At 42.4% G+C, this 12,692-nt stretch overlaps 1 protein-coding gene across 1 annotated transcript in view; it reads right to left on the bottom strand.

Annotated features, from left to right (window-relative positions):
- Nucleotides 1-12,692, bottom strand: part of SIPA1L1 (signal induced proliferation associated 1 like 1) — a 387,762-nt gene that overhangs the window by 41,003 nt on the left and 334,067 nt on the right. The window contains exons 17-20 of the mRNA XM_049113648.1: nucleotides 10,081-10,205; nucleotides 7,732-7,794; nucleotides 7,176-7,294; nucleotides 3,918-4,360 (exon numbers count right to left, since the gene is read on the bottom strand). Coding sequence (XP_048969605.1) covers nucleotides 3,918-4,360; nucleotides 7,176-7,294; nucleotides 7,732-7,794; nucleotides 10,081-10,205 — 750 coding nt within the window. The remainder of the gene's footprint in view (nucleotides 1-3,917; nucleotides 4,361-7,175; nucleotides 7,295-7,731; nucleotides 7,795-10,080; nucleotides 10,206-12,692) is intronic.

The following is a 12,692-nucleotide window of genomic DNA, read 5'->3' as shown; positions in this document are numbered from 1 at the left end:
AAAACAAAAGCAAAAATGAACAATTGGGACTTCATCAAGATAAGAAGCTTTTGCACAGCAAAGGATACAGTCAACAAAACTAAAAGACAACCTACAGAATGGGAGAAGATATTTGCAAATGACGTATCAGATTAAGGGCTAGTTTCCAAGATCTATAAAGAACTTATTAAACTCAACACCAAAGAAACAAACAATCCAATCATGAAATGCGCAAAAGACATGAACAGAAATCTCACAGAGGAAGACATAGACATGGCCAACACGCACATGAGAAAATGCTCTGCATCAATTGCCATCAGGGAAATACAAATCAAAACCACAATGAGATACCACCTCACACCAGTGAGAATGGGGAAAATTAACAAGGCAGGAAACCACAAATGTTGGAGAGGATGTGGAGAAAAGGGAACCCTCTTGCACTGTTGGTGGGAATGTGAACTGGTGCAGCCACTCTGGAAAACTGTGTGGAGGTTCCTCAAAGAGTTAAAAATAGACCTGCGCTACGACCCAGCAATTGCACTGCTGGGGATTTACCCCAAAGATACAGATGCAATGAAACGCCAGGACACCTGCACCCCGATGTTTCTAGCAGCAATGGCCACAATAGCCAAACTGTGGAAGGAGCCTCGGTGTCCATCGAAAGATGAATGGATAAAGAAGATGTGGTTTATGTATACAATGGAATATTACTCAGCCATTAGAAATGACAAATACCCACCATTTGCTTCGATGTGGATGGAACTGGAGGGTATTATGCTGAGTGAAGTAAGTCAATCGGAGAAGGACAAACATTATATGTTCTCATTCATTTTGGGAATATAAATAATAGTGAAAGGGAATAGAAGGGAAGGGAGAAGAAATGTGTGGGAAGTATCAGAAAGGGAGACAGAACGTAAAGACTCCTAACTCTGGGAAACGAACTAGGGTTGGTAGAAGGGGAGGAGGGCGGGGGGTGGGAGTGAATGGGTGACGGGCACTGGGGGTTATTCTGTATGTTGGTAAATTGAACACCAATAAAAAATAAATTAAAAAAAAATGTGTGTCTTGAATCTAGTTCTGACGTCAGTAATACTACTCGTTATGGAGGACGAGAACACTATGCTAAGGGAGTCTCTGGTCACCACACAAACTAGCACTGCCTACAGCCCAGGCCAGAACTCTAAGACGAGCCCAGCTGGTAAGAGTCTTATTTTTATTAACTTTTATTTTCAATCTTCTTAAAGCAGGCTTCATGCTGGGCATGGAGCCCAATGTGGGGCTTGAACCTAAGATCCTAAGGTCAAGACCTGAGCTGAGATCAAGAGTTGGATGCTTAACTGATTGAACCACCCTGGAGCCCCTGGTAAGAATGTTTTAAAACTAGAATGGTCTTCATCTCTCCCATGGTTGCCATAAACCTTTTTTTTTGGAGGGGTTTAAGACCTGAAAGTGAAATAGCCATTGCAAGAAAAAATAAAAATCTCTCCCTACATTTCCAAACTTCACAGAAAATATATACATATTCTAGGGAGCAACACTTCAGAGCAATTAATAGACTTTTTAATTGTAGGAAGTTATCAGTGTGTATGGCTTCTCTTAATGACATGTGAACAGAACAACCCTGTGTAATTACCAACTTACATTAATGCAGTTCTCCTGGGGTGCCACAAAAACCTGCACGATCATCAACAGGGGGGGACTGGAGGACAGAAGGGTAGGAACACAGCCCAGCCAGAAATACGCAATGGAACTTAATCACTGTAATTTAGATTTTGTCACTGAGACCCAGGTACGAGCTCTTTTATGCACTGTCAAGAGATCTCCACATTAATTGCTATTCCTGTCTTCTGAGGACACAAACACTCTAATTTGCAGTGATTTTAGTTTCTCCAGCACTGTGCATTTGGTGGCTAAGTCCTTCTTCCTCCAGAGAAGGAAGTCTGCTAAAGCTCTGATTATCCAGCTCACTCTGCCAAGATCAACAGACTGAAGTCACAAAGCATCCTCGCTTACCAGAGTCTAGAAATGAATGTGACTCAACCTATCAGTGGGGGGGAATGCTTTGCCACCCTCCCTGAAAGGCCACATTCTTCTCTTCTCCAGTAAGTTTGACTTTCAACAGAAGAGTTATTCCCAAATGATGATTTAAATGATTTCTGCATGGTCAGTTTGAAGCAGAAAATTTAGATAATCCTTTGAGGCCTGCAAGCAACTCCAGTCAGCACATTCAGAGGATGTAAGCCCAGGTGCCTCCTTTTCAGTGGGGAGAACTCTGTGGATCCCCTGGGGTTTGTTAGGTGGCACAGCTGACATCTTGTGCTTTGGGTTCAGAGGTCCAACCCTTTTCAACCTTACTTCATGAGGATGCTATTCTAGGTAAGACTTCCATAACTTTCTTCTGCCATCAAATTAGACCAGAGCACGATATCCCCAAATGGAGTATAATTCTTAAAAAGATAGCCTCCTTTCAAAATAAAGAACTGAATACCAACAAGACAGGAGTTGAGCTAAACCTAGAAACGACACAGAAACCATTCAGAACTGAAAAACAGTCTGAGTCAGGGCACAGGATTCGCTGATGAGATGGTGGGGCATGTCCTCAACAGCGAGTCATTGTCATGATTCTGTCACAGGACTCTAGGTCCACGGTACATCATTATGGTATTTCACTCAGCTTTCTGTTCTACTTTCCCAAAAACTTCCTTCACCTATCTGAAGCAAACATTTTCTTAATTGTGGAAAGGGAACTGGATGCCTGGTACTCGAGAATACCAAGACAATTTTCCCATTGCCTTTTTGCTTACGCTGGGGGTGGGGGTAGGGGGGTCATGTGGTTTTTAGATGGATAATGTGGTAGTAAACAGAAATAAAACTTGTGAAGTGCTTCAAACGCCAGCTTGGCATTTTCAGACGGGAAGCTCAAGAATCTCATCAGTAACAGTACAGACACAATGAGAGGACTGAATATTTAACTGATCATGTTAAACAAATCCAAATTAAACAGAGTACATCCTCTGTTATTAAGATGATCTGGGGTTTACTGACAGATTATGTGCCTAGATTCCCAGCAGAAAAGTAAAACTAAATTTAGTTTCTCTGCTACTTTTCTTTAGGGCATGATAATAAAGGAGGCCCAGCAGACAGCAAGGTTAGGTGCTGTCATGAAAAATAACCAATGACTGACAACAATAAAAGGTAAAAGGTGAAACCACCACAGACATCAATAGGCTCAAAAAGATAGTGGTGGAGTATTTTTTCCTTAAAAAGGAAGAATCCTGTCATATTTTGGATTTGGAGCTCAAATCTAAAAGATAAAATGAAGAACGCTATTTATTTTGCCTATCAGAAGATCTCCAAGGCTATAGGAGAATGTGTGCTTTCCTATTTGGAAAGGTAGATGGGATGTCTAATTTTAGCTGCACTCTTAGACTGGATACCCCCACCCCACCCTCAACTCAACACACACTGTCAGGAGGCAATTCGTGAGGAGGAATTACCATGCAAGCATTGGTTAAGTGATGTTCTCTGACAGAGAGGCAGTGTGAAGGATGTGTTTAGCATCATAAATAATGATGCATTAGTCTTAGAAAAGACCCCTTTCTTTTAAAAATATGCTCAAGATTTTCTTTCAGTGTCTTAAGACTGTTTCATTCTCTATCACTACCTGAAAGCCAGAATCCTAAAATTCTCTGATTCTGGTACAAAGAAAGTTTTTATAGACCAAATCCATAAACCTTCCTCAGTTGAAAATAATGCATTAGGATTACAGGGAAAAAAGTACTTTGGTGACAAATACCAGGCGTACGTGAAAATAACAGTCAGTGCATGGAAAACCCCTTCTTCGTACGTGTTGAGCGAAGGGAAGTGGGATGAAGCTGAGGCTGGGAACCCGGGCCAGGGCTGGGCTGGGCATGGCCTAGGCAGGAGAGGGCACCTACCTCGTGTGGGAAGCAGCATCATTTATGCTGAAAGTGCTGTTCTCCCTTGTCAGGGGGCTTGAGCCGGCCTGGCTCTTGCTGTGGATATCCAAGCTCAGGGAGGACTCGGTCTTCCGGTCCAGGCCGAGGCCCTCTGTCTCTAAAGTCTGATCAGTCACGGAGATCACTTCGCTGGAACTGTGCCACAGGGGTGCCACTTTCTCCTTGCCTGGTCCTGAGCGAGGGGAAGACGTGGCAGCCCCCAGGGAGGCTGTGCTGCCGTGGCTGGGGCCGTAGGAGGTGGTGTCGATGCCACTGTCGGCAGATGTGCCTTGCAGATAGTTGTAGCTGTTGAGCTCAGATTCGGTGCGGTCCCCGTCGTACCACTTCTCATCACTGTGGGCACTCGATGCATTGCTGGAGAGGGTATTGCTGCTGGAGTGGCTCGAGTAGTGGCTATCGGACTGCAAGGGAAGCAAGACTGACCTAAGTGTACGTTTTGCTTCTTGAACACTAGGAAGAAATACTGGGACAAAGACCCCATGGCATGTTTCTGGCTATGGGGTTCTCACAGCACAAAAATTCCAATGATAGAAACCAGATAGGAGATGCCTGGAAAAGCCTATTCAGAATGTTCACGGCAAAGAGTGCTAGAAATAGGTTTTTTTTAGAATCAATTTTTCATTCACTTGGCTAAAATAGCAATAGTATTGAGATCACCTTAATCGGAGAGTATGTTGGATTCCAAAAGTCCTCCACTCAGAATAAATATAAGGAAGAATATAAGATTTATTCCCAAAGAGATCTCCTTTTCCTTCCCCAATTGGCAGCTATTTAGAAAACAGCTTTCTAAGGAGTCCTTCAAAGTAAAATTTATGCAGAGGTGCCAAATCAATACAATTGGGCAGGGGAGGGGGAGAATTATGGTGCTAGGACAACAGGGTATCTGCATGCAAAAGGGAGGATGGAAGTTAAATCCTTGCCACACAGAAAAATACACTAAAAAAGATCAACGGCCTAAATGTATGAGGCTAAAACTCTAAGACTCTTAGAAGAAAACCTACGTGTCCATCTTCATGACCTATTTATGGAATGGTTTCTTGGATAGGACACCAAAAGCACAAAAGATAAAAGAAAAAAATAACCTGGATTTCATTAAAACTAAAAACTTCTGTGCTTCAAGGAACCCAATTAAAAAATGGGCAAAGGATTTGAATAGACATTTCTTCAAAGATGTATCAAAAGGCCAACAAACACATAAAAAGATACTCAAAATCTTGAGTCCCTAGAGAAGTACAAAACACCACCACAATGAAGTAACACTTCACACACTAGGATGGTTCTAACCAAAAAGACAGACAGTAATAATGGTCAGCATTGTTGGTAGGAATGTAAAATGGGACAACTGCTATGGGAAAATGATTACAATTCCATTCTTAGTATCTATTCAAGAGAGATAAAAATATGTTCATAAAAAGCCTTCTAAATGAGTATTTCCAGCAGCATTATTCATAATAGCCCAAAACAGAGGAACAACCCAAATGTCCATCATCCAATGAGTGGATTTTAAAAAATGTGGTATATCTATTCAATGGGATATTAGTCATAGAAAGAAGTACTAATACATGCTATGACACAGATGAGCCTTAAAAATGCTTTGCTAAGCGAAAGAAGCCAGACACAAAATGCCACATGTTGTATGATTGTCCAGAATAGGCAAGTCCACAGAGATGGAAGGTGGATGACTGGTGGTCAAGCGCTTGGAGTGGAATTTTAGGAAGAGCCAGCATGGCTCAGGATTCAGGATTTCTTTTTGGGGTGATGAAAGCGTTCTGCAGTCAGATCATGGTGGTGGTTGCACAACTCTGTGGATATACTAAGACCCACTAAACTGTATACTTTAAATGGGTGGATATTATGGTATGTGAATTATTTCAATTAAAATGTGTATAGAACCCTTTCTACACAGTGGCTTAGTTGTTTAGAACATTCTATAGTTTACACCAAAGAAATGATATTTCAAAAGGTATCTGAATAAAATAATATTTTAAATTAGATGGGAGACAGGACGCCTGGATAGCTGGTGGAGACAGAGTGAAAGGAAGAGAGGAGCTACAAGTGTGTGTGTCCGTTGCTTGAGGAAGGGACATGCTCTTCCCAGGGGAAGGGAAGCAGCAGGAGAGGACACAAACATTACACCTCAAAGTTGAAGATGTCTTCTTAAACAAGAACCAATTAACCCGTGACTTTACTGGTGCCGCTCTAGTTTTTTGCAACACCACCATTTATGTTAGAAGGCCTTCATTTATTTTTAATGTTTGCAGGACAGAACTTCTTCACCTCTGGATCCGTGCTGTGGGCTTTGGTGGCCCCTTGGCACGTGTGGCTGCTGAGCACTTTTAACGTGGCTAGTCCGAACTGAGATATGCTGAGAGTGTGAAATACATAACAGATTTCTATAGACACAACATGAACCACATTTGTAATCCTAAACATTATAGTAGCCAGACTTTAAGAAGTTAAAAAGAAACAGGTGAAATTAATTTTAAGAATGTATTTAATCTAACCCAATCTATTCAAAATATTATTTTATCATGTCATCAGTAAATGATGTTCCTTCAGTGTTAATGAAGGAAGGGAAATTGACAGATTGGGCAATTTATCACTTACAAGTAGAACTATGATAACATCACGTTCCTTCAGTAAATCTCTCACCACATAGCCTAGTGCAAGGTGCCTTCCCAGGCATGGGCGTGCGCTCTGTTTCCTTAGCTTCATATTCATTTTACTAGAGCAAAAGCTCTTATTCTTAATTCTACCCATAAGTGATAAGGAATTATGTATAGGTATGGTAAAACAAAAATGTGTGTAGCTACACAAGAGAAGCAGGAAGGGCAGTTGTCAGGAAGCTGTCTGTCCCCTTGACTGATGCTCCAACCATATCTCATGCTTGCAACTGTATAAGCAAATAAAATCCATTTTTAGCACATTTCTGTTCCCAACATTTTAGGACTGCTTGTGTCTGCATCACATGGCCTTCCATCCAGATCTGTGAGGGTGGCAGGTGCATACCAAAGAGGAATTTGAGTTTATTTTCAAGCAGCCTTAGGGCCACTGGCAGTAGAAATTCCAGGGTCATGGCAAATGCTCCACTTTCTGCCAGGATGACTTCTTTGACCATGTGGAAGAAACAGCAAAGCACACCTCTGCCATTTTCACTTTGCACATCGCTACACTGCTAGAAATCTTGTCATTTTTATTATTTTACAGTTAACTTACATGCCCTTGTTTGTTTGGAGACAAATGGACCACCGGATCCTGCCGCATTAACCTCCCACTGGGGCTCTCTCGGAACGCAGGCAGTACCTTTGATACTGCTGGGAGATGGCACGTTGGCTCTGGAATACAGCACAGGACATTATGGTGCAGGCACTAAACGGGTACAAGCACATGTTGACAAATGAAGACGGCTTGCCATTGCATCTCTCAGGTCACTGACCAGCAAACTCTGAATTTCAGCGATAAGCTTGTTGAGAGTTTACACAATAGACAGCATGTCAGAAACTAAGTGGCTGATGGGTAAAGCTTGCAGCTGGTGACAGTGTGTCACATCATACACATTAGCATAGCCAAGTACCACCAAACCAAAGGCCATGAACAACGCGGCAAAGTTAGGAATCAACTTTTGGTTTTGGGGGCAAGTTGAGAATATATGGATTATATTTATGAAAGTCATTCATTGCCAAGTATGGCTAACCTAGCTTGGTCTACATTACCTAGACAGGCACGGATGCAATCACGTGTTACTTACCAGGACACTTTGGAAATATTTTACCTGTATATTCATGCTGCTCGAGGACAAAAGAATTGAAATCCTGAGGTCCTCTATAACTGTAAGCTAAGCACAACAGAAAAGACACACAGCAACTAGTTTACTTAAGACAATTGCTTCCTTTTGGACTCCAAGCTGGCGTTCAAGATGGGGTTCCAAAGGTAAAAGGTAAGCGATATAGGCTTCTTTAACACACCGATAGCTAACAGCAACAGTTCTGCACTTCTGCAACACCATTCCTAAACGTAAAGGACGGGGCGACATCCTCTTTTACTCTCTCAACCATCTCCAACAGCAGAGGCAGAAAAATGAAATCCGCTGAGATGGGTGAGCCAATTAAGCTCAACTCATTTCCACCAGGGCACCAGTCTGTCACACACGGATGTACAAAGACAGGTGGGTCTGGCTAACAAATAAAAGTCTCCTCAGCATTTTCACTCAGTGACCCGAAAGTCATTAGAGAATCGTTCTTACAAATTGAATGTATAAAGGATTGGCCCTTGATACATTCTGTATACAGTGTGCCAAGTAACGAGAACAGAACAATTATTTTTCTTGATTTCTCCCTAGCATGGCTTATACCAACCAAGCCCCAAATTCTGGCTGATGTGCCAGTTAGAGAAAGCTTGGTCATTTCTCTAGAATGGTGGAATAAAAAAAGTTAGGAAAAAATATTTTAACATTTTATTTGAAGCCTTCGATTTTGGATAGAGAAAGGCCACCAGTTGGTAAAAAGGCTTCTCTGGCAGGTTCTGGGATATCTTACTTCAAAGAAAAAAAAAAAAAAAAGGCGTATCTTACTAAAAGGATGAACAAACATGTTAAAAAGAATCATTGATATTAATTTCAGAGTCTCATCTATTAATCTATTAAGGGTGGGACACCACCAAATGAGAGTAGGTGCAAAGTAAAAAAGACTGGAGGGAGGTTTACGTGAAAGAATGAATATGGGTCTAGGACAAAGCTCATAATTACCCTTTCCAGTCCCAAGATACCTTAGTGACTTCACATGAGTGGGAAGTGTGGCACCAAGCACTGTACAAAGGGCTTGCTGGCAGCTCTGTTCGGAGCCCGCACTACGAGCCAAAAAAAGCTGCTAAAGTCATGTTGAAGAAGGGATCCTTTTCATATGTGTCGTTACCATCTCAACAGTATCAAAACATATGGGATTAAAAACATTCTGTCAAGAGCAGAACAGCAGATCGGAAAATGCTCAGGTTTTCTATGTTGGGGGTGGGTGCTGTGACAGTGGGGAATGACAGATGGCTTCAGTAACAAGGCACATCTCACTGAAGTTACTGGAACAAAGCAAATCTTCAGAACCTGAGAATTACATTTCTCCTCCTCATTTCCTGTCTTAGCTAAACACGTCTCCACTCCTTTCTACGTTTGCGGTTATTAGTACGTTTACAAGGGAAAAGTCATTAAAACAGAGCAAAATAATGTAGTTGCAAAAAAGATAAAAGAGATAGGTCTTTGCCTTAAAATTTTACCTTTTTCAGCCCTGAAATTTATTTCTTTTTACCTGTGCGGTGGAAATGCTACTAGAGATAGGATAAAGGTTCCCCACCCGACAGTCCAGATTCAAGTTCCTGATGTGTCAACTCTGTTGACACTAAATCCTTGATGCTACTGTTCTGAGACTTAGTCTTGTTTCATGGCAGAAGTTTATGGTATCAACTAGTGTTACAGTGTCACTGTAGAAGAAATGCATGTAGAGAGAGAAAGGGCTATGCAGAAATCCAAATGAGAGCTCACTAATGCAAATCTTTCCCATCCAGCTGTTTTATACTACAAGACATGTCCTCAGCTGACAGCTTAATAGCAGAGCGGGGGGAGGGGGAGGGGGCGGTGGTGGTGGGGGAACAGCACAGGAGGGAGGAGAGAGATCCTAATCACACTACAGATGTGACTGAACAGCAACTGCATTTCTTTCCCACTTTGTACAGCTCTTTTTTGCTTTTTTTTTTTTTAACTTGACATTAAGAATACCAACAATTCTCTCAGGGTGCTTATAGTAGGCAACAACAAACAAACAAACAAGGGCCGAGGGGGATACCTAGGACACATGTGGTTTGGCAGTCTGGCATTTTAATCTCAGTGATCAAAATAATTCTTATGCCCTTTCTAGTTTCAAACTGGAGGGGAGGGGTGTCACCTAGATTTCCTTGACTTCTCTCTCAGGCTGGATTTGCTGCCCTTACTCATACATAATCAAACTGAGACTTAATTCTTATTCACATTAACCAAGACTGTATTCTATCACAGAAGGCTTTAATGACATCGTCAATAGGTGGCCAAAGTCACCTGGGTATAAAAGCAGCTTGCTTCTTGTAGGAATTAGTTACTTACCCAATTGGTCAGCAATGCTATCCTCACTTCTTTGCCAGCTGGGCGTGGATTTCCCGCTGCCACCAATATCTGACTGGGTGTTCTGTCGGTCGATGGAGGCTGGCGATCTGCGGCTTACTCCAAACCTACGACCATTCCCCCAAACAAAGGCAAAGAGGATATCAGGGACCTTACCCACAAGGGGAAGACAGTCCTGGGGACATCAAACTCAACTCTAATAACAGGAACTACTGGCATGCTCATGCCTGTGTTTGTGTCACGGTCAACACACCTCACTCTGCTCAAGAAAGGTAAGTATGCTCAGTACATACACTGTCAAAAGGGCAGGAGACATTAGCACGAGCTAACCTAAGAAAAAAAGAGTAAGAAAACCCAAATTTTCTAGCCCACATGTAGCCAAGCTCAGATTCTCATTGACAGGCAAAGGAAGGATTTCACCATCCTCATGTTCCATCTATATCTTCTGACTGGAACAGGTCAGGGGGTTTCTTTGAACTTGGTAACCTGCTAAATCACTAAGTCACTCATTTGTGGGGTCAGTATTTTCGGAGCATCTGCTCTAAGGTGTCATTTACATTACAGACTTCCAAACGTATAAATTTTAAACCGCCTTTGGGAAAGGCAATCTGGAAGTAGGTAAACTGGCATACATAAAGGCAAATGTCTACTTCTGGAAAGAACAGTTAGCTATTTCATGAGCCTGTTTTATTTTACCCTAGGTAGAATAATAATATATGCTTAATTAAAGCATATGCTTTGATTAGCAGTATCAGTAGGTAAATCCTGACTGAGCCCAGGAAAATGGGCCAGAGCATAGATTCAAAGACTCATGTGGACATTTATACATTTGTGTGTGTGGTTACTAATGAGCTTATGAGTAATCGATACAATAAAAGATCAACAGAGCCCAGGCTAACTGATGCTTATGACAGGTGTCTTATTTGCTAAAGCCTGAGAAATGCATGGGGAGAACAGTTAGTGATGTCCTGGAAAGAGCAGGAGACAAGGAGGAGGAGCCAAGTTCCAGCCCCTCCCTCTCTCAAAGACACTTGAGTTTTGTCTCCATTTCTTTATTTGTAAAATGGCAATTCCACCATATGGATCTGGGGAGACAAATCTTTACAAAAGCATTGCAAAGCAGAGAAGGCTGTAATGTTGACCTCCTGCTGTAACATCTCCCTCATTACTTCTGCACACTGACAATTGTTTACAAATTCAATCCAAGCCTCCTTGAACAAGTAACCTCCACTGTGATACATGAAAAACTTGATGTATGAAAATTTCACTGAAAGGTGCTCTTTAAAAAACAAGAAGGTGTTTCCTACAAAGGAACCAAAGGCAGATTTCAGTTCTGCCTTTCCTGTAAATTGATCCAAACATCTGGAAGAAAATGACTAAAACTGTCTGCATCTTTGTAGGTATTTATTACTTGATGCAATAATCCTTCTTTTCATTAACAATGACAACAAAAAAGGGTGGTGGGGGAGAGTCACTAATCATGATCTTTGCCATCTCCTTAAGTAGGGTCCTCATTTAGCTTAGAACAGTGAACAGCCTCCAACTGGCCCTATGATTTTATTCTAAATTTGCAATAAATGAAGACTTTCACAAAAAGGCACAGAGATAAAAGTTAGACAGGGATTCTAATTTTGCTTTTCCTTTTTGGTAGCAGTCGAAACCAAAGACACCCTTTAAAACCTCTGGCTTTAAAGCCCAATGCTTTTCTGGCTGGCTGGTTTTAAATGACGATAAAGCAAGGCTGTCTTTCAACCCTGCCTTGAGAAGCATGTATCATCAGGCTGGCATGTGAGGCTTGCTCCGTGACCATGAACTCTCTACACCTCACGAGCCAGTCCATGGCTCTGCAGAGCAGGCTCACTGCCTCTCCTCATCATGGGCTGGCAACTTCTCTGCAACCTTCCTTTATTGGTCTCAGTGGTCCTCGGGGACAGGCTTCCTCTCTCCTCTATATGGGTGCTGGAAGAAAGCTACAGTGGGTGGCCGGCCTGCCTGCCGGTAGGTCTTAGGGCTATATGCCCTCAGTAATGCTTCTGGCCACCATCTCCAAGCTCCTTATTTACCCAGCCCATCCCTCCCTCCGGCCACTGTCTGCCTCCCAGTCAACATTCCTCAAAGCATGAGGCCTGAAGACATCTAGATGCAAGGACGAGCGAAGAGACTCTGTCTTTTCAACAGTGTTGCTTTGTAACTTATCTCTTGTTGCCATCCTAAACTCATGTGGGTGCCTTTCCCCCCACCTGCATGGAACGGCATTATTAGTCATCCTGTGAAATTTCACCTCTCAACCCATCTGTATGGCATCAGTAAAGGGAGCGGACAAGCACGCCACCCCCCACCCCCACCCCTGGCATATACTGGGCCCACTGAAGGTGGATGGAGGACCAAGAAGGAGCAGATTACACTTGTGGACAGCAACTGTGTCCTGATCTGATCTGCTGTTACTACCCTACACTTCCGAGCTTCTTAGAGTTGAGCATTACTGAGTTTGCAGTGGATTATGTATGGTCCTGCTCCACTGTCAGCTCGTGCATACCTACATTTATGGGTTATGCTGCAGGTCGATGCACTCCTCTTTTTTTTGATAAGGGTAA

This window comes from Canis lupus, chromosome 8, assembly GCF_003254725.2.
Source record: "Canis lupus dingo isolate Sandy chromosome 8, ASM325472v2, whole genome shotgun sequence".
NCBI lineage: Eukaryota > Metazoa > Chordata > Mammalia > Carnivora > Canidae > Canis > Canis lupus.
This window is presented reverse-complemented; position numbering and strand designations above follow the sequence as displayed.